Source organism: Saccopteryx bilineata, chromosome X (assembly GCF_036850765.1).
Source record: "Saccopteryx bilineata isolate mSacBil1 chromosome X, mSacBil1_pri_phased_curated, whole genome shotgun sequence".
NCBI classification, from domain to species: domain Eukaryota; kingdom Metazoa; phylum Chordata; class Mammalia; order Chiroptera; family Emballonuridae; genus Saccopteryx; species Saccopteryx bilineata.
In genome coordinates, this window is record NC_089502.1 from 75,859,992 (window position 1) to 75,886,229 (window position 26,238).

Here is a 26,238-nt window from a genome sequence, read left to right on the forward strand (position 1 = left end):
CGTTGCAATTGAGTATGCATGGAGAAAAGATATATGTATATCAGAGAGATTACATAGTAGGATCTGAAACCTGATGTGTGTAGGAAGTTGGGGCGGGTCAGAAAAACAGGGAACACTGGAGGAAAGTTTAGATCAACCCTAAAACCTCCAGTGGCTAAAGGGACTCAGTGATCAGAGATTAAAAAAGCAAAGCGCCTATAAGCACCTCAGCTTTAGAGGAGCTGGCCTTCTGTTCGGGCTTCTTGCCACAACAGAACAGTGTGGTCATGTCCATCTTTTCCCGACAGAATCTTCAGGAGATCCTCCAAACCCTCGCTGTTCTGCAATGGCTCCCAGTCTACGTGATGCTAGGTGAGTGAAGCCCAGGAACTGGAGAACACATGGAAACAGGACAAGAAAGAAGCCAAATATCCTCAGGTGAAGAGGGCTCCAAAGAGATCATTTAGTTGATTCCCTCCCTCTGAGGACTGTGCCTCCTAACTCAAAAGATGGCTATTATTGAGTTCACAGGATTTCTCTTCTCCCAACTTAGAGGCACAAAGACCAGGAGCGAGGCTATGGATGTTCTAGTTAAAAGATCACCCCAGCCTTCTCAGGAAAGCCCCTTCTAGCTCAGAGTTGTATTCAGGGACTGTGGCAAAGATGGTGGTGGCTTGCAGAAGTGTTACTAAGTAAGGATAAGTAATTTCCTAGTATAAGGTGATGGTGAGGGAATTCTGAAATTTGGGGGGGGGGGGTTGCATGAGTAACTCATTACACAGAATTTTAAGAAAAGGCCAGTTGTTCAGTGGCTTCCCAGCCAGAAACCAGGGCTTCGTGGACAGCAAATTAAGGGGCAAGGTTGGGAACTGGACAGGGACAAATGTCCTCCTAATGGGTAAGACAAGTAGGAGGCAGCCTATTTCAATCCATGGACAGTTGTATGACCACTTAGAGCAGAGGTTCTTAACCAGGACCTTGAATTCAGGGGGAGTGGGGTAGACAACGTTAAATTTAGATGGAAAAAAATTGCCTCTTTATTCTCACCAATTTCAAATAGAAATGATGAGTGTAGGCAACAAAGCACAAAAGCGCTAGCAGTAGCTGTGAATTTGTCAGTAATAGGCATCATGGAGTGTGTATATCACATGCCAGTTGCTGCAGGCATCTTGATATTTCATTTATGGTTGTGACTATTTCAAAATTCTTACAGTTATTAGAACTACCAGTAGGTCTGGTTACTTAATGCATAAATCAAGAAGCCCATGTTACTATATTACATTTTTTATAATGTTTTCATAACTATGTTTGAAAATGTTGAGGATCCTTTGTAAGTCTGTATTTTATTTTGTGCATTTAAAAATATTATTCAGGCCCTGGCCGGTTGGCTCAGTGGTAGAGCGTCGGCCTGGCGTGCAGGGGACCCGGGTTCGATTCCCGGCCAGGGCACATAGAAGAAGCGCCCATTTGCTTCTCCATTCCCCCCCCTCCTTCCTCTCTGTCTCTCTCTTCCCCTCCCGCAGCTAAGGCTCCATTGGAGCAAAGATGGCCTGGGCACTGGGGATGGCTCCTTGGCCTCTGCCCCAGGTGCTAGAGTGGCTCTGGTTGCGGCAGAGCGACGCCCCGGAGGGGCAGAGCATCGCCCCCTGGTGGGCAGAGCGTTGCCCCTGGTGGGCGTGCTGGGTGGATCCCGGTCGGGCGCATGCGGGAGTCTGTCTGACTGTCTCTCCCCATTTCCAGCTTCAGAAAAATACAAAAAATAAAAATATTATTCAGCCTGAATGGTGGTTGCACAGTGGATAGAGCATCGACCTGCAATGTTGAGGTCCCAGGTTCAAAGCCCCAAGGTCATCAGCTTGAGCACAGGCTTATCTGGCTTGAGTGTGGGATCATAGACATGATCTCATGGTCACTGGCGTGAGCTCAAAGATTGCTGGCTTGAAACCCAAGGTAACTGGCTTGAGCCCAAGGTCAATGGCTTGAGCTAGGGGTCACTAGCTTGGCTGGAGCTGCCCGGTCAGGGCACATATGAAAAGCAATCAATGAACAACTAAAGTGAAACAAATACAAGTTGTTGTTTCTCATCTCTCTCCCTTCCTCTCTCTCTCTCTCTCTCTCTCTCTCTCGCTAACATAAATAAATAAGAAGAAAAGAATTTTATTTAGAGAAGAGCCCATAGGCTTTACCAGACTGCTGAAGGGGCCCATCATCCCCCAAAAGATGAGGACTTTAGTCCATCAATTGCTAACTCTAGTAGTAAGAGAAGGAAGCAATTTTCCTGTACGGTTGTTTCTAGTCTTTCATATTTTCTTCTTGTTTTCTTTTATACTTGTCTTAACTTCCTCAAAAAGACCCCTTTGACAAGTTCTAGCTCTTAGCTAGGAAAACAAGGGTACAGGAATGTCCTAAGAAATTTGGCATCATGATGGAAGCCACCATTTCAAGTCTGGATCCCAGAAACAGTGGAAAAAGGTGAGACAGAGAGAGCAGGGAGGAGAGGTCAGAGAGAAAGATCAGTGTGAGCAGACCCTTTTGGGCATGGGGTTGGCCCACCCAGAAAGCTTTTGGGCAGGATGTGAACACAAGTGACCTCATTGTTTTGGCTCTTCCAGGGAGCCCTCCTCAATGAAATGTATTTATTTTTCTCCCAGAAAATGATTCCTCCTTAAGTATTTTCTCTTTGTCTTTTCTCCTCTCAAAGGACACTATCTCTGGACAGGGATAGGGTAGAACAGTGGTCCCCAACCCCCGGGCCGCGGACCGGTACCGGTCCGTGGGCCATTTGGTACCGGTCCACAGAGAAAGAATAAATAACTTACATTATTTCCGTTTTATTTATATTTAAGTCTGAATGATGTTTTATTTTTTAAAAATGACCAGATTCCCTCTGTTACATCTATCTAAGACTCACTCTTGACACTTGTCTCGGTCACGTGATACATTTATCCGTCCCACCCTAAGGGCTGGTCCGTGAAAATATTTTCTGACATTAAACCGGTCCGTGGCCCAAAAAAGGTTGGGGACCACTGGGGTAGAAGATATATCCAACACTGAATATGTAAGAGTCCAAGAACATGAGAGTTAGCCTCCTAGTAATGCCCACCCCCAAGCTCACCAGCTTTCAGTCTTCCTCAGAAAGCTGGATTAATGAAGTGAGGATGTCAGAGACAAACAATTACACCGATGTGGCTTAAGTAAAAACACTAATAATAAATGTGAATGTTTCCTTTCACCTGCATTTTTTAGTGGCTTTTAGAAATCATGGTAAAATACACATAACATAAAATCTACCATCTTAACCATTAAGTGCACACACAGTTCAGTGGCATTAAGTGCATTCACAGTGTGGTGCAACCATCATCACCATAAATTTTCATCTTGTGAAACAGGAACTCTGTCCCCATTAAACAATAACTTCCCATTCTCCGCTCCCTCAGCCCCTGGCGACTGCCCTTCTACTTTCTGTCTCTGTGATTTTGACTATACTGGGTACTTCATATAAGTGGAATCGTACACTACATGTTCTTTTGTGACTGGTTTATTTTACTTAATGTAATGTCTTCAGGGTTTATCAATGTTGTAGCAGGTGACAAGATTTCTTTCCTTTTTAAGGTTCAGTATTATTCTAATATCTGGATATATCACATTTGGTTTATCTATTCTTCCACAGATGGATACTTGGGTTGCTTCCATCTCTTGGCTATTGTGAATAGTGCTGCTGTGAACATGGGTGTTCAAATATCTCTATGAGACCCAACTTTCAATTATTTTGGCTATATCTCTATAAGTGGAAATTGCTGTGTCATATGGTAATTCCATTTTAATTTTTTTTGAAGAACTGTCACATTGTTTTTCATAGCAGCTGCACCATTTACATTTCTACTAACAGTGCACAAGAGTTCCAATTTCTCCACATCCTTGCCAACACTTTTATTTTCTGGAGTTTTTTTTTTATAGTAGCCATCTTAATGGATTTGGAAAGATATCTCCTTATTGTTTTAATATGCATTTCTTAATGATCAGTGGTTTTTATCATATTTTCATATGCTTATTGGTAATTTGTCTTGACTTCTTTTCAACTGATTATATTTATCATTTCTTTTGTATTCTTCTACTAGTTTAGGTGTAATACACTCTGTTTCTATTCTTTTAGTGATTATACTAAATATTACAATGCAAACCCTGGGTCTTGGAGGTTACCAAGGTAAGCTATAGCATCTAATAGTGTGATGCCCACAGGGTACCTAAGATATTCAAATCTGTTCAGCATTTATAGAACAAATACTAATTATAAGACTTTGGCTGTCCATGCTGAGACTATAACAAGTCAAGTACAGGCTCCCTACTACCTAGTAACAAAAATTAGCCAATCATTCATTCCACCATTGTACACATTTTATGTGTTAGTGCTGGACATGTACACAAGTCATTACAATGCAGGGCAGATTGTAGTAACTGAAAGAAAGAGCCATGACAAAGTGATATTAGAGTGTCAGAAAAGAAATTATTATACTAAATTGAGGGGATTATGCAAGGAAAGCAGTATGACATGGTGAACAGGATGTGGGTTCTGGAGTTTGTCAGACTTGGATAAAACAATTAGCTATGTGACTTCAGACAGGTACCATAACCCCTTTAAACCTCAGTATCCCCATCCTCTAGCTGGGTCCACAGTAAATGCTCCATATTAAAAAAAAGTATTCTTCCCTCGTTCCTTTCCTCCCTTACTTCATTCCTAGTTTCCTTCTTCCTTCTCTCTCTTACTCCTTTTCCTTTACTCTTTCTGTGTCGCTCAGACTCTCTGTCAGTGCTTCTCCTTCCTGAGTGATGTTCAGAATCATGGATGATTACTGAGCATTACTGGAAATGCCAGGCAGGAAAATAAGGAAAGGGGGGAAGCGAAGGGACAAGAAGGAGGGGAGAAGTGAGAAGAAAAGAATAAAAAACACTGAGAGAGATGTGAAATACAAATATTCGTGATCCTTAGAATTAGACAATGACCCTGGGAGTCTCTCTGAGGGCCAGCTACCATTTAGGGCAGTGGTCCCCAACTCCCGGGCTGTGGATCGGTACCGGTCCATGGACCATTTGGTACCGGTCTGCAGAGAAAGAATAAATAACTTACATTATTTCCATTTTATTTATATTTAAGTCTGAACGATGTTTTATTTTTTAAAAATGACCAGATTCCCTCTGTTAAATCCGTCTAAGACTCACTCTTGACGCTTGTCTCGGTCACATGATACATTTATCTGTCCCACCCTAAAGGCCGGTCCGTGAAAATATTTTCTGACATTAAACCAGTCCGTGGCCCAAAAAAGGTTGGGGACTACTGATTTAGGGGATGGCTCTCCATCTGTCTCCTTTTCTGGGCTTGTATCATTATCTCCCTAAACTGTTATAATATCCTCTTTCCTATCCCTCTACCCTCTATACTCTCCACCCTCTCAAATCTACTGCACTGCCTGTTCCCAGAAGAGCCTTTCAAAAGCATCTTTGATTATAGCTCTCTCCTGCTCAAAAATAGTCAGTGGTTTCCCATCGCCTACTCAATAAAGCACAAATGTGTTAGCTGGTGTATTCAAGGCCCTCCTCCACTCTCTGGCTCTAACTCTTTACCAACTCATCCCCCTACTCTTCCCTTATATAAACCTTGTCTTCTAGGCAGTCTAGTCACAAAAAAAAACACAAACAGTACTCTCCCTTGGCTTCACCTTTGTTCTATTTCCTCCACTGGAAATGCCCTGATCACTCTTCCTGGAATATCCACCAACAACCCCTCATTTGAGATATTGTTCAAGTCATAACTTCTCTGCAACATTTCCCAAACAACCCGAGACTACATCACCTCTGAAAGTCCAGAGCACTTTGTAAAAACAGGTTAGGTAACAGTCCTTATATCCTTTGTCCCTTTTACCCAGTAAGTTCCATGAAAACAGGAGCCATGCCTTGTCATCACTGTATTTCTCATGAGACCAGGCTTGACACTAAATTGACCATTCTTTCAGATTTCTTCTTCCTTAGTAGAGACCTTTAAGTCTACCTCTTGTTCTTTTTTATTTCTCCTGGACATCTTGTGTGTATGTGTATGTGCCTACCTTCTTTCTCTAGTTTCTTTTATGAATTACTTTACATAATAATACATTATTTATGTGTCTAGTTGCTGATAACTACAAAAATAAAACATAGTCTTGGAAGTCAGACAGACCAGGTCTGCCACGTACTTGCTATGTGACCCTGTGCAAGTAAGTCACTATTATTTTCTTTTTTTTTTTAATTTTTTTTTATTTTATTTATTCATTTTAGAGAGGAGAGAGAAAGGGGGAGAGAGAGACAGAGAGGGAGAGAGAGAGGAGAGAGAGACAGAGAGAGAAGGTGGGGAGGAGCTGGAAGCATCAACTCCCATATGTGCCTTGACCAGGCAAGCCCAGGGTTTCAAACCGGCGACCTCAGCATTTCCAGGTTGACGCTTTATCCACTGCGCCACCACAGGTCAGGCTATTATTTTCTATTGAGCAAGTCATTCACCCTCCACAACTGTAGAAACAAAGTATAGTATAGTACCTGCTTTTTGAGACCATTCCAAAGATCAAAGAAGCAAGAAAATCCTCAATAAATGTTCCTTTCCTTTCTTTGTATTATTAACTAGGTCCTAGTGTAGTAGGCAAGTAGAGACTTTGATACATTCCCAGCATTCCCACAGGCCCATTCAAGGCATCGTTCATTAATCTCACTCCTTCACCCCCTACTAATCAATTGCCAAACCCTGAAAACTCTACCTCCATATTATCCTTACAAATGGTTTTGTAAATAGCAGCCCTTTTCAGGTTCCCATTGCCTCTCATCTAAATCACTGCTACTCTTAGCTGATCTCCCTGCCTACAGTTTCTCCTGCTCCCACAGTGATTCCAAATTATCTTCCTGATACACAGAAATGATCATGCTACTCTTCTGCTTAATAACCATTACTGGTGTCTCCTTCCCTTCAGCACCAGGTCGAATCTACCCAGCTTCATCTCCTATTGCATGGCTTCCCAGGTTCCCTGTACTTTTGTCGGTTATGGTGTTACTCATGCACTATGGACTCCTCCAGATCCAGGCCTTTGTTCAAGTTCTTCCATGTGCATGGAAGGCTATTTCTTCACTAATCTATCTGTCAAAATCTTATTCTTCTTCCAAAATTCAGCTTAAATCTTGCTCTGTATGAGCCTTTTATGGTTCACCACTAGTAAGGAATGGTCTTCTTTTTGGGTTCCCATACAAATGATATTTGAGCCCTGACTGTATAGTTTTCACTCTCTGGGATGAAGTCATTATTTATGGTATTAGTCTTCTCCACTAGACTATGAATTTGTGGAAAACAAGAACTTTATTTTCTATATGTATTAATACAAGTTAGCACACACAAAGTGCTTAAAATAGCTCTTGGTACGTAATAAAGACTCAAAAATGCTACTTTTTTTTTCACAAATCTGGAGTTAAGGTACATGATCTCTTTGAGCCTCAGTTTCTTCATATGTAAAATAAGGATGATAATATTATCTCTCTCTCGAGGGCAAGAAAGGATTAAATGAGATAATGTACATTAATTGCTGAACAGAGTGCTTTTTTTTTTTTTCTGAAGCTGGAAACGGGGAGAGACAGTCAGACAGACTCCCGCATGCGCCCGACCGGGATCCACCCAGCACGCCCACCAGGGGGTGATGCTCTGCCCCTCCGGGGCATCGCTCTGCCGCGACCAGAGCCACTCCAGCGCCTGGGGCAGAGGCCAAGGAGCCATCCCCAGCGCCCGGGCCATCTTTTGCTCCAATGATGGAGCCTCGGCTGCGGGAGGGGAAGAGAGAGACAGAGAGGAAGGAGTGGGGGAGGAGTGGAGAAGCAGATGAGCGCTTCTCCTGTGTGCCCTGGCCGGGAATCGAACCCGGGTCCCCCGCACGCCAGGCCGACGCTCTACCGCCGAGCCAACCGGCCAGGGCCCTGAACAGAGTGCTTTTTAATAAAAACTGCTAGATATATGGTATCAATTACCATACAGAAATTATTTCATCATTTCCATATTTATTCTCTTCATCCTCCTCCTCCCAGTTCCCAACCTTATCTCCATGGCCTCTAGCACATCACATGTGGTATTTTAATGTTTATTGAATTATTAAATTACCTTTTACTCCCACTGGTTCTTAGATCTATAGTTAATTTAGATCCAGTAAGTAACCACAAAGCCACAGAAAATCATCTTTGACAAACCAGTCGTGTTCTTGGATTTCTGAAGGCTTTAATTAGAATGTTGGGTCTTCACTTTATACCAAATAACTGGTTGCCTTACAAACACACACACACCCCGGAACCTCAGAAGGTCTTCCTTGTTTGGAAAAAGTATTGCTAGTTTCTCATACCGTTAGCCTTAAATTGCCACTGGAGAATTTTGAAATCAAACTTCTACTTGTGCTATAATTTAATGTAACAGATTTGATCATGAGTCATTTCCCGGTGCCTGGCACTATGCTGAGACTGTTTACAAGAAGCTATTGTCTAGTAGGGAAAGGACCAGACATGTGCGGTACTAACTACACAAGCAGCAAAATCAAACAAAGCAAGTAGAAGCATAAGTAATGTGCTGTGAATGTGTGGAGGAGGAAGACCTTAATTCTGACCAGAGAAGCAACAAATATATCACCAAAGAGATATCATGTGAGCTAGTCCATGAAGGGCCTTAAGTGCCAGGCTAACATGTTCATTACATATTCTGGCAGCAGTGGGAAAATTTTGAATGTTTCAGAGGAGACAACATTATGACGGTGCTTTAAAAAATTATCTGGCAGTAATATGTAAAATGAACTAGAGAAGAAGAGACCAGTAGGTAAAAAGAAGACACATGACTGTGGTCCAGTCCAGAGGAGATCAAGTACTGGGCCAAAGAAGTAGCAATGGAGACAGAGGCAGGAGAATGGGATTGGAGAGAATGTTTTGGAAAGGGAAAGAAGTCAACAATAACTCTAAAACATTGAAACTATGACATTTCTCCTGAGGCCTGAAGATAAGCAGGAACTAGTCAGGAAAAAAGGTGAGGACAGAATCTTCTTTGTGAAAGGGACAACATGCACAGAAGCCCAGAGGCTAGAGAGCAGAGTGAGTTAAAGGAATGGACAGAAGAACAGTATGGTGGAATGCAAAGAACGAGGGGCTGACCCAATCTCCATCACGTAGGGTCTTTGAAACCAAGGTTACAAGACAGGAGTTGATCCTAAGAGTCATGGGAAACCATGCTAGTTGTTGAATTATTAAATTAGCGTTTATTCCCACAGGTTCCTATATCTATGGTTAATTTATATCTGTTAAATAACCACAAAGCCATAGAAATGGCTCTGTGATAAAGCAGCCACATTTTTGGTTGTATGCTGCAGAAGGACAGAGGCAGATTTGCAAGCAGCATATGGGCTGCATCATGACTCAAATGGAAGAAGAAAGCCTATTGAGAAGACAGTGGCAGTCATCCAGGAGAGAAGCAGTAGTAGTCTGGACCAGGTGGTATCATGAAGGCAAGGAACAAGATAATTTGAAATATGATTGGAAGACCAAACTGACAGGAAGCAATAATTAGAGCTTAGTGGTTAAAGGCACACTCTCTTGGAGTAAGACAGTCTGAGTTCCCAACTCTGGCTTCCTAACCAGCTGTGTGATTTCAGGTGGTTATTTAACATCTCTTAACCTGAGTTGCTCATTCACTAAATGAGAATGATTACTATCCCTAAGTGGGTATTTACAAAGAGTAAGTAAAATATGTATATAAAACAGTTTTACATAATAAGTATACAATAAATATTGCCTAAACAGTGGTTCTCAAACTTTTTGAAGTCGAGGCGCATTTAAAATCCTACAAATAATTGTAGGAGCACAATATACAAATTTCTGAGAAATATATTATAATAATTAAGTCAAATATTAAAGAAAAAAATATAAAGTCCAAGCGTGCTTTTATGGTAATTAAATGAAATAAATACAACAAAATTAAATTTATTCTGACATTAAAAAACATTTTTATGTTACATTTTTTGTTATGCTTTTTAGAATTCGTAAAAAGGATGGATTAAAAAATTAAAAAATGACAAAAAAGTTATCTTTTTATATATATAGATACATTCTTTACATTCTTAGTAATATTTAGTAAATTCGGCAGGTCCCGGCGTGAATGTGTTGTTTTTTCATTCTCCTCTTGCAATGAAACAACACCCCAAATGGGCAGAGCATCGCCCCCTGGTGGGCATGCCGAGTGGATCCCGTTCCGGCACATGCAGGAGTCTGTCTGACTGCCTCCCCGCTCCTAAATTTGGAAAAATACAAACAAACAAAAAAATATCTAAGTAGTTAGAGATATACTGTGTTCATGGAATGGAAAACTCATAGGAAAGATGTCAATTCTCCACAAATTGATCTATAAATGTAACACAATTCAAATAAAAATCCCAGCAGAGTATATTAGATAAGAGTTTTGCATACATCACCCAAATTTGATAATAGCACTATAGGTGCTACAAGGAAAGAGAATGTCTTTGTTTTTAGAAAATACACACTTAGGTTTTTAGGGACAATGGGTTGTAATCTCTGCAATGTACTCTTAAATACAAACACATGTTTATATTTAGAGATAATTCAAATGTAAATTTTTAACAATAGTTAGAGTTAGGTGAAGTTTATATGGAATTTTATTAAAATACTCTTGCAAATTTTCTGTTGATCTGAAGTTTTTTCAAAAGAAAAAATTTAATTTAAAATTTTTCATCAGGAATTGTTATAGACATAGACAAGCTGATTCTAAAATTTATATAGAAAAACAAGAACTACAACAGCTCAAACAAGTTGGAGGAATCATACTATCTGATTTTAAGACTTAGTATAGCCTGACCAGACAGTGCACAGTGGATAAAGCATAGGACTGGGATGCAGAGGACCAAGGTTCAAAACCTCGAGGTCACCAGCTTGAGTGAGAGTTCATCTGGTTTGAGCAACACTCACCAGCTTGAGCCCAAGGACACTGGCTTGAGCAAGGGGTTACTCCATCTGCTGTAACCCCCCGGTCAAGGCACATATGAGAAAGCAATGAACAACTAAGGTGCCACAAGGAAGAATTGATGTTTCTCATCTCTCTCCCTTCCTGTCTGTGTGTCCCTATCTGTCCCTCTCTCTGTCTCTCTCTGTCTCTGTCACACACACACACACACAAAGACTTGGTATAAAACTATAGTAATCAAGACAATGATGTATTGGTGAAGGAATAAACATAGTAATCAATAAAACAGAATAGAGTTCAGAAATGGATCCACATAAATATGGCCAATTGATTTTTTTAAGCTTAAGATGATTGGCTTTAACAAGCATAATCTAATTTTATGTTTTAATTTAATTTATTTTTTTACAGAGTCAGAGGGAGGTACAGATAGGGACAGACAGACAGGAACGGAGAGAGATGAGAAGCATCAATCATCAGTCTTTGGTTGCGACACCTTAGTTGTTCATTGATTGCCCTCTCATATGTGCCTTGACCGTGGGGCTACTGCAGACCAAGTAACCCCTTGCTCAAGCCAGCGACCCTGGGTCCAACCTGGTGAGCTTTGCTCAAACCAGATAAGCCCGCACTCAAGCTGGCAACCTCGGGGTTCCGAACCTGGGTCCTCCACATTCCAGTCTGATGTTCTATCCATTGCGCCACCGCCTGGTCAGGCTTATTTTTTATTTTTAATATAGTTGACATACAATATTATATTAGTTTCAGGTGTACACCTCAGGGATTAGCCATTGTCTAACTTACTAAGTAATCATCCCAATAAATCTTATACCCATCTGACACCATGCATAGTTATTAGAATATTCTTTACTATATTTCCTTTGCTGTACTTTACATCCCCATGACTATTCTATAACTACCAATTTGTACTTCTTAATCCCTTCATCTTTTTCACCCAGTCCTCAAAACCCCCTCCCATTTGGCAACCGTCAAAATGTTCTCTGTATCTATGAGTCTGTTTTGTTCTGCTTCTTTATTTATTTTGGTATTTTTTTAGATTCAATTGTTGATAGAAATGTATTTGTTGCCATTTTATTGTTCATATTTTTTAAAATTTTTCTCCTTCTTCTTAAAGACCCTTTAACATTTTATGTAATGCTGATTTCATGATGATAAATTCCTTTAGCTTTTTCTTGTCTGGGAAACTATATGTCCTTAAATTCTAATGATAGTTTTGCTAGGTAGAGTAATATTAGTTGTAGGTCGTTGCTTTTCTTTTTCTTTTTTTCTTTCTTTTTAGATTTTATTTATTGACTTTTGGAGAGAGGGGAGAGAGAGAAAGAGAGGGAGAGTGAGAAAGAAGGGGGAGAAGCAGGAAGCATCTATTTGTTGCTTCCTGTATGTGCCTTGATCTGGCAACTGCAGGGATTTGAACCAGCGACCTAAGTGTTCCTGGTTGATGCTTTATCCACTGCATCACCACAGGTCAGGAAGTCCTTGTTTTTCATTACTTTGAATGTTTCCATTCCCTTCTGGCCTGCAAAATTTCTGTTGAGAAATCAGCTGACGGTCTTATGTGAGCACCCTTGTAATAAAATGTCTATTTCCTTCACCAAGTTAGGAAAGTGTTCTGTCTCTATTTTTTCAAATAGGTTTTCAATTTCTTGCTCTTTCTCTTCTCTTTCTGGCAACCCCATGATGCAAATGTTGGTACACTTGACATTGTCCAATACTACCTTTATTTTCTTCGATTATTTTTTTCTTTTTCCTGTTCTGATTGGGTGTTTTTTGCTTTTTTATATTCCAAATCGCTGATTTGGTTCTCAGCTTTATCTTCTCTATTGTTGGTACCCTCTAAGTTATTTTTCATTTCAGTTAGTGTATCTTTAATTTCTGACTGGTTCTTTTTTATAGCTCCATGTCTTTCTTTTTTTTTTTCTGTTGAAGTTCTCCTTAAGTTCAACTACTCTTTCCCTAACTCCATTGAGAATCCTCAGAATGAGTGTTTTAAACTCTGCATCTAGTAGATTGCTTTTCTTCCTCTTTTTTTTTTTTTTGTTTTTTTTTTTTTTGTTTTTTGTGTTTTTTTGGGTTTTTTTTGTTCTTCTTCCGGAGTTTTGTTTTTTCATTTGGGATGTGTTTCTTTGTCTCCTCATTTTGATGACATACTTTTGTTTGTTTCTTTTTTCCGAGATAATTCCTTAATTACAACTCAGAGAAGACATATTTATAATTTTTCCTTTTTTGTGAGAGGAGAGGAGGCAGAGAGATGGACTCCCACATGCATGCCAACTGAGATTCACCTGGCAAACCCACTAGGGATAATGCGCTGCCCATCTGGGGACCTTGCTTCATTGCCCAGGAAGGGAGCCATTTTTTAGTTCCAGAGGCAGAGGCCATGGAGCCATCCTCAGCACCTGAGGCCAAGTTTGCTTGAACCAATCGAGCATGGCTACAGGAAGGGAAGAGGGGTGGGGCGAGAAGCAGATAGTCACTTCTATTGTGTGCCCTGCCCAAGAATCGAACCTGGAACATCCATACGCTGGGCTGATGCTCTACCACTGAGCCAACCAACCAAGGCATATGTTTCTATATATTAGGTAGAGCTGTTATGTCTCTCAGGCTTGGTAGAATGGCCTAAGGCAATAAATGTCCTGTAGTGTTCAGTGGCACAGCCTCCCTGATCACCCAAAGTGGGTACTCCAATTGTGCCCCCCACCCTGTGTGAACTGTGTACACCCTCCTGTTATAGTTGAGCCTTGACTGCTGTTGGCACATCAATGGGAGGGATTTATCTACAGGCCAAATGACTGTAAGAACTTGCTGTGACCACCATGGATTACCAGCTGTGCAGGGGCCCATCTCACAGAGCGGGACTTACTTTAGTTGGGCTCTGGTGCTTGCTGAGTTCATCATTTGAATGTGTTACTTGTGGAGGTGATTGGGTGGTGCTTTGACATAGTCTGAAGCTGTGCACCTGGTATGCTAGCTCTGAGACCTCCAAGGAGGTGCAGGCCAAGGTCAGCCATCACCTGTGTTCCTCCCAAGGCCATGTGGCTTGAGATACAAAGTGATCAGCAGATAGCTGCTACTTGTGCTGGACTTGGAGATGCCCAGAAGAGGCCAAGCTGTGAAACCTGGCCAGCTGCTGCTTGTTTCAGGCCGGGGGTCTCTTAGTGAGAAGTATAAGGCATGCTAAGGCCAGATGCTGCTTGTTAGAGAGATTTTAGGAAAGTCTGAAGAGTGAGTCAAAACAGGCAATTTACATGGTAAATGTACTGGAAACAGCTTGGGTGGACCTGCAAGTTGGGTGGAGCAGAGTCTCAGGAAGTCACCAGGGCAAGGGTAAACAGTGTGAGCCAGGTTGATGGAGACTCAGGCATAGTGCCTGCCTAAAATCTCTTTTGGGGCAGGGCTCATTGAAAAAACAATGGCTTCTGTCAGGATTTTTGTCTGACAGAAAACTGTTCTCCCAGCTCTTATCCTGATGCCAGAAAATTCAGTTTCTCCCCATATATCCCTGGTGCCTTTTAAGCTGCTTCCCCAGTGCTAGAACTTAGAGGGAAGGAGTCTGAGTAAGCCTGTGTGTGTGCGCTTCAAGAGGAGCTGCCTAGGACTCCAGCAGTTCTGTCTTGCTCAGCCACAATCTCTGCTGGTTTTTAAAACCACAAGTTATGGGAACTTCTCTTCTTGGCTCTGGAACCCTGGGCTGGATGACCTGGTGTAGGTTTGGAACCCCTCACTCCTCAGGGGTACCTCCACAGCCAAGATATCTGCCACCTGTTGATGTGGGAGCAGCCCACTCCACGTCCCTGACTCTTTGTGGTTCCTTAAATCTCTAGTTATAGGACTTCTATTCAAACAGATTTAGGCAGTTCTAAATGGTGGTTGTTCTGTAGTTTAGTTGTAGTTTTGATGTAGTTGAGGGAGAATTTGAGTACTGCATTTATGCTGCCATCCTAACTGGAAGTCAAGACTATTTATTTTGACAAAGATGCAAAACAATTCAATGGAGGAAAGATAGTCTTTTCAAAAAATGATGTTAGGCCTGACCAGGTGGTGGTGCAGTGGAAAGAACATCGCCCTGGGGCACTGAGGACCCAGGTTCGAAACCCCAAAGTCACGAGCTTGAGCAGTAGCTCATCTGGCTTGAGCACAGGCTCACCAACTTGAGTGTGGGATCACAGGCATGACCTCATGGTCACTGGCTCGAACCCAAAAGTCACTAGCTTGAAGCTTAAGGTCACTAGCTTGATCCTGAGGTTGCTGGCTTGAACAGAGGATCACTGACTCAGCTTGAACCCCCCAGTCAAGGGACATATAGGAAAGCAATCAATGAACAACTAAAGTACCGCAACTATGAGTTGATGCTTCTCATTACTCTCCCTTCCTGTCTGTCTGTCTGTCTCTGTCTCTGTCTCTTGCTCTCTCTTGCTAAAAAAACATTGATGTTGGAACAATTGGATATTCATATGTAGTAAATAAACCTTGGCTAAAACTTCACATTTTATAAAGGAATTAGCTCAAAATGACTCATAGATCTAAATGTAAAACACAAAACTGAAATTTTTAGTGAAAAAAAAAGAAGAACCCTTCATGATCCGAGGTTAGATAAAGAGTTCTTGGATTTGACATCAAAAGCACAGTTTAAAAAAAAGGTAAGTTGTACTTCATCAAAATTGAAAGCTTTTGCTCTAAGAAACACTCTGTTAAAAAGAATGAAAAGGTATATACAGATTAAGATAAAATGTTTGCAGTGTATATCCAACAAAAAGGACTTGTATCCAGAATATATAAAGAACTGTCAAAACCCAACAGTGAGAAAACAAGCAAGCCAATTGAAAAATGGGCCAAATATCTGAACAAACACTTTACCAAGAAGGATATACAAAAAGCAGATAAACACATGAAAAGCTGTTAAGCATCATTAGGTATTAGGGAAATGAAAATTACAATTATGATGAGATACTAGGCTATACATCTAGTAAAATGACATGACCATCTTCAGTACAAACTAAATTAGGAGCTTATGTGAACTTCCTCCTTTATAATTCAGTCTAGGAATCCTCACTTGAACATGGACAAGATGTTGAAAGATCTCCTGGTATCAAGGCCATAATAGCTAAGGAAGAGTCACATATACACACACATCATTATTGCCTCAAATCTCCTTGCTTTTTGTCAAGGAATTCCCTATTGCATGAGATTTAGCTCCCCATGTTTGGTTTATGTTTTTCCTGGTTCTTTAAATCCCACTTTTGTCACCACGAGTGACAATGATTACACACACAGGCTGAGTCTGGCAGACTTGCCCTTGTAGGATACTTAAGACCTCCTGAGGTGCTGCATTTGCAGTTTAAATAGATTCCACAAGGGGAATGGTGTTTATAGAGGCATAGCTCTTTCAGATTGCCCTTAGGACTTGTGGATAGCTGAAAGAGATCAGATAAAAGGCACATGATTAACCCATCTATATTTTTAAAATAACATCTTACTCAATAACAAATATTGACTAAGTGCTAATCATTTTTGTTCACCTATTCTTCATGATAAAACATTTATCTTCCAGTCTACAAATATTTATTAAACACCTACTATGTATAAGGCTTTGTTCTAAATATTGGTGATGCAAACTAAAATTATTTAAAGCAAGATATAAAAGAAATGATACACTTAGACTACCTTTAATTAGTAATCATTCTTATTTAACTATATCTGAGTTTTCTTCTAAATCTTACCAGGCAAACTGACTCTCATTTTGTATGAGGGTCAGAGGTAGCAGGACTTTCATCCACAGCATGCTTCCCATGAAATTCCTCCCACCACTACCTCCTGTTTACCCAGCATGCTTACAGCAACCATCTCAGCCAGCTCTTATAAGGGGAATTTGCCCATCACTAAGGTTTCTTCTACTCCATAATATGGCTGTTTATGCCCATTCTGTGTCTTTCCTATTATTTTCATTTCAAAATGCAAGAGTCAAACCTTCTGGCAAATAACTCTTGATTTTTTCCCCCTTCTCTATAATTTTTTCTACCATAATGTGGTGACCTGGTCAAGGAAGTTATTCCCTTCGCTATGTTTTTTTGTATTCACAATATGTGTTCTTAGTCCCTTAATCATGGATGCAGACTTTAAAATGGAATTCAACTCCCACTGCTATAAGATGTATCACATTTGTATTGACAGTCTGCTGTGGCCCTTTGCTAATAGAGGTAATTTCCCCTCTTATGAACTGATGAGACTTTTTGAATGGGACAAAATTAAACATAGTAAAGCAGTTTCTAAAATGTTTTTCTCTCAGTAACAAAGAGTTTGTGCACTCTAAGCAGCCCCTCTTCACAGTCACGTGCTCACTTAGCAGTTCCATAAAGGAAGACCAAGCTTTTAGGAAGGACTTCTGAAGTCCCAGAACAGGGATGCCAGCCATTGGCCCAGGGTGCTCTGCTTTTCTACTTGCCAAGTAGTGTGGTCTTTTGACCCTGGCTGAAGGCCTACTCTGAGAGCATCATTGTTCTGCTGTTTCCTCAGTTAACATCTCAGCAATCAAGAGGACTCAGGTTCAGGGACTCAGTGGCCAGCCTGGACCACAGCAAAGCTAGATGCGGATTGGAGGAGAGGGAGAGATGGGGTGGGGAGATCACACTAGTTTTGATTTGCTACTTCACTATAGAGCAAAGATTGAAGTTATGAGAGGTATATTGAACTTGAAAAGAACTGAAGGGCATGAAACCTTTGTGTCCCTTCAGGAGTTATTCCCATTTTACTTATGCCCTACCTTCTGGTGTTCACTAAGTTCTGGACCTTGTCCGTGCTCACCTTAGCCTGGCTCATCTATGATTGGAACACCCATAGTCAAGGTAAGAGACATGGGAAGAGTGGTGGTCCCTGTCTATGCCGAGGATGTAACCACAGGGAGAGGGAGGTGGGGTGGGGGAAGAATGGGAGAGAGACAGAGGGAGAAGGGTTGGGGAGAACAATGGAAAAGGGAAAAGAAAGGACGGGTGATAGAGAGAGGGAAGTGCAAAAGGGGATTAGAGGAAAAGGGAGGGAGAGCGGGGAGCAAGTTTGGCAGGGAGTACACGTCTCAGCCAGGCTACCCAGGAAGAATTAAAAAGGTCAAGTTTCTGGGCAGGTGCCCAGCTTCACAGTCATTGCCTATCACCTTTCTGGCTGGCTCCAGAAGAGCAGGGGCTTCCTATGTCTTCTTGGGGGTTGGATTCAGAGACAGTACATACAGCTCTGTGTCCTAGAAATATGGGAGTGTAAGAAAGAGACCCCTTCTGTGACCTGAAGACTGTAGGAAGAACCCTCAACCTCTGGGAAAGGTAGTAGAATTGGCAATATCTCACCTGCTCTTCCCTTTCCTTCTGTACCCGCAGGTGGTAGGCGTTCAGCATGGGTACGAAAATGGACCCTCTGGAAGTATTTCCAAAATTACTTCCCAATAAAGGTGAATTATGCCTTCTGGGTGCACTCTGTCCCTGTTGCTCAAATTCTCTATCTCCACTCAGCTTCATGTTTTCAAAGTCTTTGGTGGCCAGTAGTGAAAGTCAAGGCTCAGAGGCATAATGCAGAGCACAGGCCTAAGATAGATGGGCAGGTGAGGAGATGGACGGATCACATCCTTTCCTCACAGTCACAAACCCTAGTCAATCTCTCTGAGCATTATAGCCCCTGGTGAGACCCAATGAAAAGGAATTTGGGTTCCCCCAAGGAAACAGGTTACCTACTGGGATCTGAGTCCACATGTCCTCTCTCCTTTCTTCTTATCCACTGTTCTGACTCAATCTCCCTCTAACAGCTGGTGAAGACTCATGAACTCTCTCCTAAACAAAACTATATCATTGCCAACCACCCCCATGGCATTGTCTCTTACGGTGTCTTCATCAACTTTGCCACTGAGGCCACTGGCTTTGCTCGGATTTTCCCAGGCATCACTCCTTCTGTAGGGACCTTGGAAGGAATCTTCTGGATCCCAATTGTGCGAGAATATGTGATGTCATTGGGTGAGTATAAGAAATAATTTCATCCTCTGACCTACCTCAGGGCCCAACCTCAGTAAACCTTAAAAATCTGTCCAATTCTCACTCCTTGCTAGAATAGGACTTAGTAGAAAATGAGTCCAGAACACACTGGACCAGTAGAAAAAGTACGTAGCAAGTATCAGGTTCTGTCCAAGGTCTGGGAGGCAGGGTTTGGTTAAACAGCAGAGTAAGTTATGGACATTTATAAGAGTTGCCAAAAGTACATTCAGAGGATGAAAGAGGAGGCTGGAGTTCAGGCTCAAAGCCAAAGTGGAAAGCAGAAGGCAAAATCCAAATATCGAACGCAAATGTCAGGCAAATGAGTCATGAAAGGGGCTGCTCAGATGAACTTTGCCAGACTTTTACTGGGCTATCAGTTGACTTCTTTTGGTCAGTCATTTATAAAGCAGCTCTCATCCCAGTGTGTCTTAAAGACATTTTAAAGTCTTCCATACTAGCTGGTTCTCTCCTGGCCCATGACCTTCAACACTTGGGAATCCCTTCAAACTTGCATGAGATGTCAAGAGATAAAGGATAAACATTCATCAGAATCCAGGACAACCTCCCCATGCCAGGCTTCAAGCCAGGGTATTGTGACAAATGTCCTTCTCTCTGGATGAACATCTATCCTTCTGGACAGCAGAAAATGACTGAAGCCAAATATTAAAAGGTAAGATACATTTATCTGGAGGGACAAGGTGGGAACACTAGAGTCCCAGAGGATGGTTCTGCTCCCCTCTGAGGTTAGTATGACTTGGAGCAGAGTTTTCTCTCAATGACTGAGGCCTAGAGGCAATTTCCCCCATCCTGGGAGACACTAGAAGGTGAAGATAAGAAGCAGAAGGGAGGAAAGACTATGTGACTATTGTTGAGTAACAGGATGTCATCCTTATTCCACGGTCCATCTATTATATTTCAATTTGCTTGGGCAGGCTCCTGGGTCTGCCTACTCACCAGAAACCCCAGCCAATGGCTCCTCTTCAGCAAATGCTCTAGGGGGCTTTGCTCAGATTTTCCCAGGCATCACTCCTGGGATGGAAGCAAGTTAGTGGACGCTAGTCCTGATCACCCCTGGGGAAAGAACTCTGATGTGTCTCCAATGCTGTCAGTCTGGGGAGAGTGGATGAATGCTGTGGTTCCTGGGTAGGGAGAGAAGGAATGAGTTTAAATACTATTTAACTAAGAAGAAGTAGGCAGAGGAATTCAATGTTACTCCAACTGTAGTAGCATAATCTCCCAATGCAAGCAGCTGACCCAAGGACCAACCTGAGACTAAGGGTAATGTAGGTAGGATGTGGAGATCAAAGAGAGAAGCGTGGAAGCAATAGTTAGGAAACAAAAGGAACTGTCTCCATCATTAAGAGCCCAGAGGAACCCTGACCCTATCCTCAGGCACCAAGTTTGTTGACTCTTTGGTTTCACAGGTGTGTGCCCCGTGAGTAAGGTGGCCTTGAAGTATTTGCTGACCCAGAAAGGCTCAGGCAATGCCGTGGTTATTGTGGTGGGCGGAGCTGCTGAAGCCCTCTTGTGCCAACCAGGAGTTTCTACCATCTTCCTTAAAGAGCGTAAAGGTTTTGTGAAGTTGGCATTGAAGACAGGGTGGGTCCCTAGGATCTGTTGACCCATTGTCTGGGTGACATAGGTCCTCTGTAGCACCTCTCTAGAATGATGTCCTTCCTGGTAAACCTGTGAGAAGGGGTTTCACTCTGATTAATTCTCTCTATTTCCTCTCACTGTACCTTAAAGGTGTTTGGGCTTCCAGACATATTTTGGTGGGCACGTTTTTACTTCAAGATGGAAAAAGAACAATAGAAGACCTTTACTTTCTACCAATTAGCCTGGCAGGCTGGGGATGTGAAGAAGTGCAGATTTACTCTATCAACTTATTACCTGACAAGCCAAGAGAACCAACCCAGGGCAATGAAGGCATTAGGCTTGATGCTGTGGGAGCTGCAAAGATGAATCAAACATTATTACTGCCCCAAAGAGCATATAATCTGATTTAAGAAATCAAATGCATTCATTCAGCAGTTATTGAACAACTACTGTGTGTCAGACATAGTACTAGGCATCAAGGATATAAAAATACATAAGACCTGGTCCTCACCTTTAAGGAATTCGGTCCAATGGGGAAGACATATGAACATATGATTATAAAATATATCCAGAAGCCAACCACTTAATACATCTCAACTACCACCCTGGTTTAAACTACCATCATCTCTTCCTTGGATTATTACAATAGTCTCCCAAGGGATCTCCTTGTTTCTATCCTGCTTCTACCACAACCAAAATTCTATTCTCAGCTATAGTCAAGATGGTGCTATTTTTATTTATTAAATTTATTAAAGTGACAATGGTTCACAAAACCATACAGGTTTCAAGTATACAATTCAACAAAGCATCATCTTCCCACTGCATCATTCACCCATTTCCCCAAGCAAAGTCTTTTTCTGTCCCCCTTCTGCCCACTTCCATCTCCCCTTATCCTCTTTCCCTCTGGCTGTCATCACACTGTTGCCTTTGTGTTGTGTATATATGTTTTTTGCTTAATCCCTTCACCTTCTTTCATACAACCCTTTGAGGCCCCTCCCATCTGACAGCTGTCAGTCTGTTCCATGTGTCCATGCCTCTGTTCCTATTTTGTTCATCAGTTTATTTTATTAGATTCTGCATATAACTGAAATCATATGGTATATGCCTTTCTCTGACTGGCTTACTTCACTTAGCATAATACTCTCCAGATCCATCCACACTGTCAAAGAAGGTAAGATTTCCTTCTTTCTTACAAGTGAGTAGTATTCTATTATGTAAATGTACTACAGCTTTTTTATCCACTCATTTACTAATGGGCATGTGGGCTATTTCCAAATCTCAGCTATTGTAAATAATGCTGCAATGAACATAAGGGTGCATATACATATTCTTTTGAATTAGTTTATCAAGTTTCTTGGGATATATTCCCAGAAGTGAGATGGCTGGTCCATAAGGCAGTTCCACTTTTAATTTTTTTAAGAAACTCCATACTGTTTTTCACAGTGGCTGCACCAGTCTGCATTCCCACTAACAGTGTATGAGGGCTACCTTTTCTACACATCCTCACCAATACTTGATGTTTATTGATTTATTGATAGAAACCATTCTAGCAGGTGTGAGGTGATGTCTCGTTGTGGTTTTAATTTGCATCTCTCTGATTAATGACATTGAACATTCTTTCTTATGTCTATTGGCCATCTGCATGTCCCCTTTAGAGAAGTGTCTATTCAGGTCTTTTGCTCGTTTTTAAAGTGGATTGTTTGTCTTCTTGCTGTTGAGTTATATAAGTATTTTTAATTTTGAAAATTAACCCCTTATCAGATGTATCATTGGCAAATGTGTTCTTGCATTCAGTGAGCTCCCTTTTCATTTTGTTAATGGTTTCTTTTGTGGTGCAAAAACTTTTTAGTTTGATGAAGTCACATTTATTTTTTTTTCCATTTGTTTCCCTTGCCTGAGGAGATACAGCAACAAAAATAGTGCTATGAAAAATGTTTGAAATTTTACTACCTAAGTTTTCTTCTAGGATGTTTATGGTTTCACACTTTACATTTAAGTATTTAATCCATTTTGACTTCATTCTTGTGTGTGGTGTAAGTTGGTGGTCTGGTTTAAATTTTTTGCGTATATCTGTCCAATTTTCCCAATACTATTTATTGAAAAGAGTATCTTTACTCCATTGTATGACCTTGCCTCCTTTGTCAAATATTAATTGACTATAAGGTGTGGGTTTATTCCTGTGTTCTTTATTCTCTTCTGTTGATTTATATGCCTGTTCTTGTGCCAATACCATGCTGTTTTTATTGCTATGGTCTTATACTATAGTTTGAGATAAGGTAGTGTGATACTTCTAACTTTATTCTTCTTTCTTAAAATTGCTGAAGCTAACTGGGGTCTTTTTTGGTTCCATATGCATTTTTGGAATATTTGTCCTAGATCTATGATATATGTCATTGGTATTTTAACAGGAATTGTGTTGAATCTGTAGATTGCTTTGTGTGGTGTGGACATTTTAATGATGTTACTTCTTCCTATGCATGAACATAGTATATGCTTTCACTTATTTGTGTCTTCCTCAATTTCTTTCTTCAATGTCTTATAATTTTCTGAGCACAGGTCTTTTACCCCTTGGTTAAATTTATTCCTAGGTACTTTATTTTTTTTTGTTACAATAGTAAATGAGATTGTTTTCTTAATTTCTCTTTCTGATATTTTATTTTTGGTGAATAAAAATGTCAACAATTTCTGAATATCAATTTAATATCCTGCTACTTTGCCAAATTCATTTATTAGATCTAGTAGTTTTTTTGGTAGAGCCTTTAGGCTTTTCTATATACAGTATTATGTCATCTGCAAATAATGTCAGTTATACTTCTTCCTTTCCAATTTGGGTGCCTTTTATTTCTTCTTCTTGTTTGATTGTTATGGCTAGTACTTCCAGTACTATATTGAATAAGAGTGGTGAAAGCAGACATCCCTGTCTTATTTCTGATCTTAAGGGAAACACTTAGTATTTTACCATTAACTGTAAGATTGGCTGTGGGTTTGTCATATACGGCCTTTATTATGTTGAGGTATGTTCCCTGTCTCAGGATGATCCTACTACATGTGAGTCAAATCATGTCACTATAAATACTCCAACAACTCCCATTTCACTCCAAGCAAAATCCAAAGTCTTTACAAGGGTCTGCAAGACCCTAAATAATCTGGCTATCAACCACCTCCCTGACCTCATCACCCACTGCTATCTCCCTTACTCATTCCATTAGAGCTACACTGACCTTCTTGTTGTTTGTCTTTCTAACAAGCTGCACACTCCTGCCTTAAGGCTGTCTTTCTCAATAAGGTCTATCCTAACTATCCTGCTCTTTTTCTCATTGAACTTATCATTTGCTTATAAATCATTGATTTTATTTATATATCTGTTTTTGTTTATTTATTATTATTGTTTATTGTCTGTCTTCCCTCAATAAAAGATGAACTCCATGATGACAGAGATATTTTTTTAATCCATTGTTTTCATTGATGTATCCCCAGGGCTTAAAACAGTGCTAGAATATAGAAAGAACTTAATAATATCTGTTGAATGAATGACATGCTATAATGGAGATATGAACAAAGTGCTATGATAGCACCAGTTGATGGAAAGACTTTCACCCAAAGTAGAAGTTTTACTAGTGGGTGACAACCAAATTATGAATTGAAATATTAGTAGGATTTGCTAATCAGACTAAAGGGAAAAATAACTCAGGGGACCTACAATGTATCAGGCACTATGCCAGGTCCTAGGGATTCATAGACAAATGATACAGTTCCCAACTTTGATCAGCTTGACAGATAACTGGGGAGTCAGATAGGTAAAGAGATGATTGTATTAGAGTTAAGATAGTGTTAGTGTAGGAGAAAGATAAGCATTAGATGAGGGATACCTAATGCACATTGTGGAAGAGGGAATTGGGGGTAGTCAAAGTCTCTTCAGGGGGATGAAATCGGAGCTGAGTGAGGAAAGGCAAAATAGAATTAGCCATGTGAAGACAGAAGGAAGGCATTTCCAGCAAAGGGAGCAGAACGCACAAAGATGTACAGACAAGAGAGAAGCTGGCACACTTCGCATGGCTTAGCCGATGGCAAAGAAGGGGTGGGGAGAGGGGAAGCTAGCCAGGTAGGTAGCCCTGGAGTACAAAGGTCGTATTAAATAGCATGGTACCAGGAGGGGAGCTCTGAAAGAGTTTTAAAGAGAGGAGTGACATGTCCAGATACACAGTTTAAGAAGATCATTCTGAATGCTGTGTGGAATAAAGGCAGTTAGGTTGTCTGGGATGGGTTTCTTCCAATCATGAGACAATGTGTAGCAGTTCCCCATAAAGGATTCAATTGGGAGGGTAGGGCATGGCAAGAATGAGACATAGGCTGGAGATGTTTGGGTGCTTGGATCCTTGCCCTATATAGGAAAGATTTAGAGGTTTCCTACCAAGGGTTTCACTAAGGGAAGTTTTCTGGGAGAACTCACACTTCTGCCCCTCTCTTTGCAGAGCATACCTTGTCCCTTCCTATTCCTTTGGAGAGAATGAAGTTTACAATCAAGAGACCTTCCCTGAGGGCACATGGTTAAGGCTCCTCCAAAAAACCTTTCAGAACACATTCAAAAAAATCCTGGGACTAAGTTTCTGTACCTTCCATGGTCGAGGTTTCACTCAAGGATCCTGGGGCTTCCTGCCTTTCAATCGGCCCATTACCACTGTTGGTGAGCTTTCCAGTATCTCTGAACCACCCTGATTCTTGATTCTCCCCTCCAAGTCACACATTAAGTCCCAGGACACCTGGCACACATCTGGGATGGGCAATGTGAATTCCATTGGGTGTGGTTGAGGACAGGGTGGGGAGGACAACTGAACAGGTAATAGTTGTGGACATTCACCAGTGGGACAGAGTTCAACAGCTGCCATGAGAACATCCTTATTCACATACATTCTTATAGCACTGTCCTGAGCTTGTTCTCATTCTCTCGCACATGTGTGAGATTAGGTGTTTCCAGAATGGGGGACAGGATGAGGTTGGAGCAAAGGGAAAAAACAAAGGGGAAGGAAGCCAGATACTGAGTTTCAGTATGTGGCTCCCTCTGAGGGATGGGTAAGTTAAGTTGAGAGGGATCTCTTATGCTTCTTTCCTCTTCACCATAGTTGGGGAGCCCCTGCCAATCCCCAAGATTGAGAGGCCAAGCAAGAAGACAGTGGACAAGTACCATGCACTCTACATCAGTGCCCTACGCAAGTTGTTTGACCAGCACAAAGTTCAGTATGGCTTTTCTGAGACTCAGGATCTGACAATCATATAACAGAAGCTGGATCCCCTTATTGTTATAACCCCAAAGCATTGAAGGATCCAAGTAAGGCTACATGGAAGGAGGAATTTTGGGAAGGGGGGAGGATCTCAGGTGTGAGTTAAGAGTCCAATCAAGTCAGAAAGTACATAATGAGTCAAGTTTGGGGAAAAGAACTAGAGGAACAGGGGAAGACTGGGCAACAACCTGGTTGAGCAAACAATCTTGTGAGTCCACAGATATTTTTTGCCCCCTGACTCCAGCCAACTCTCTGGTCAGAGGAATGAGAGACCAAAAAAGACCGTGGCTCTTCTCCCCAAGCCTTAGTGACTCCATTGCTACTTAGGTTTACACTTAGAAGCCTTGTTGAGAACAGA

At 41.3% G+C, this 26,238-nt stretch overlaps 1 protein-coding gene across 1 annotated transcript; it reads left to right on the top strand.

Moving 5' to 3' along the window:
* The first annotated feature begins 266 nt into the window (after positions 1-266).
* Positions 267-25,876, top strand: DGAT2L6 (diacylglycerol O-acyltransferase 2 like 6). Its single transcript, XM_066250061.1, has 7 exons — positions 267-351; positions 17,728-17,838; positions 18,361-18,431; positions 18,783-18,987; positions 20,430-20,604; positions 25,074-25,285; positions 25,722-25,876. The coding sequence occupies exons 1-7, from the start codon at positions 267-269 to the stop codon at positions 25,874-25,876; spliced, it is 1,014 nt and encodes a 337-aa protein (XP_066106158.1).
* The last annotated feature ends 362 nt before the right edge of the window (positions 25,877-26,238 follow it).

Coding starts and splice junctions, on each gene's coding strand:
- DGAT2L6 (XM_066250061.1), top strand. CDS start 267: ATGTCCATCTTTTCCCGACAGAATCTTCAGGAGATCCTCCAAACCCTC. Junction 352..17,727: donor CCCAGTCTACGTGATGCTAG/GTGAGTGAAGCC, acceptor GTGTCCCTTCAG/GAGTTATTCCCATTTTACTT. Junction 25,286..25,721: donor TCGGCCCATTACCACTGTTG/GTGAGCTTTCCA, acceptor TCTTCACCATAG/TTGGGGAGCCCCTGCCAATC.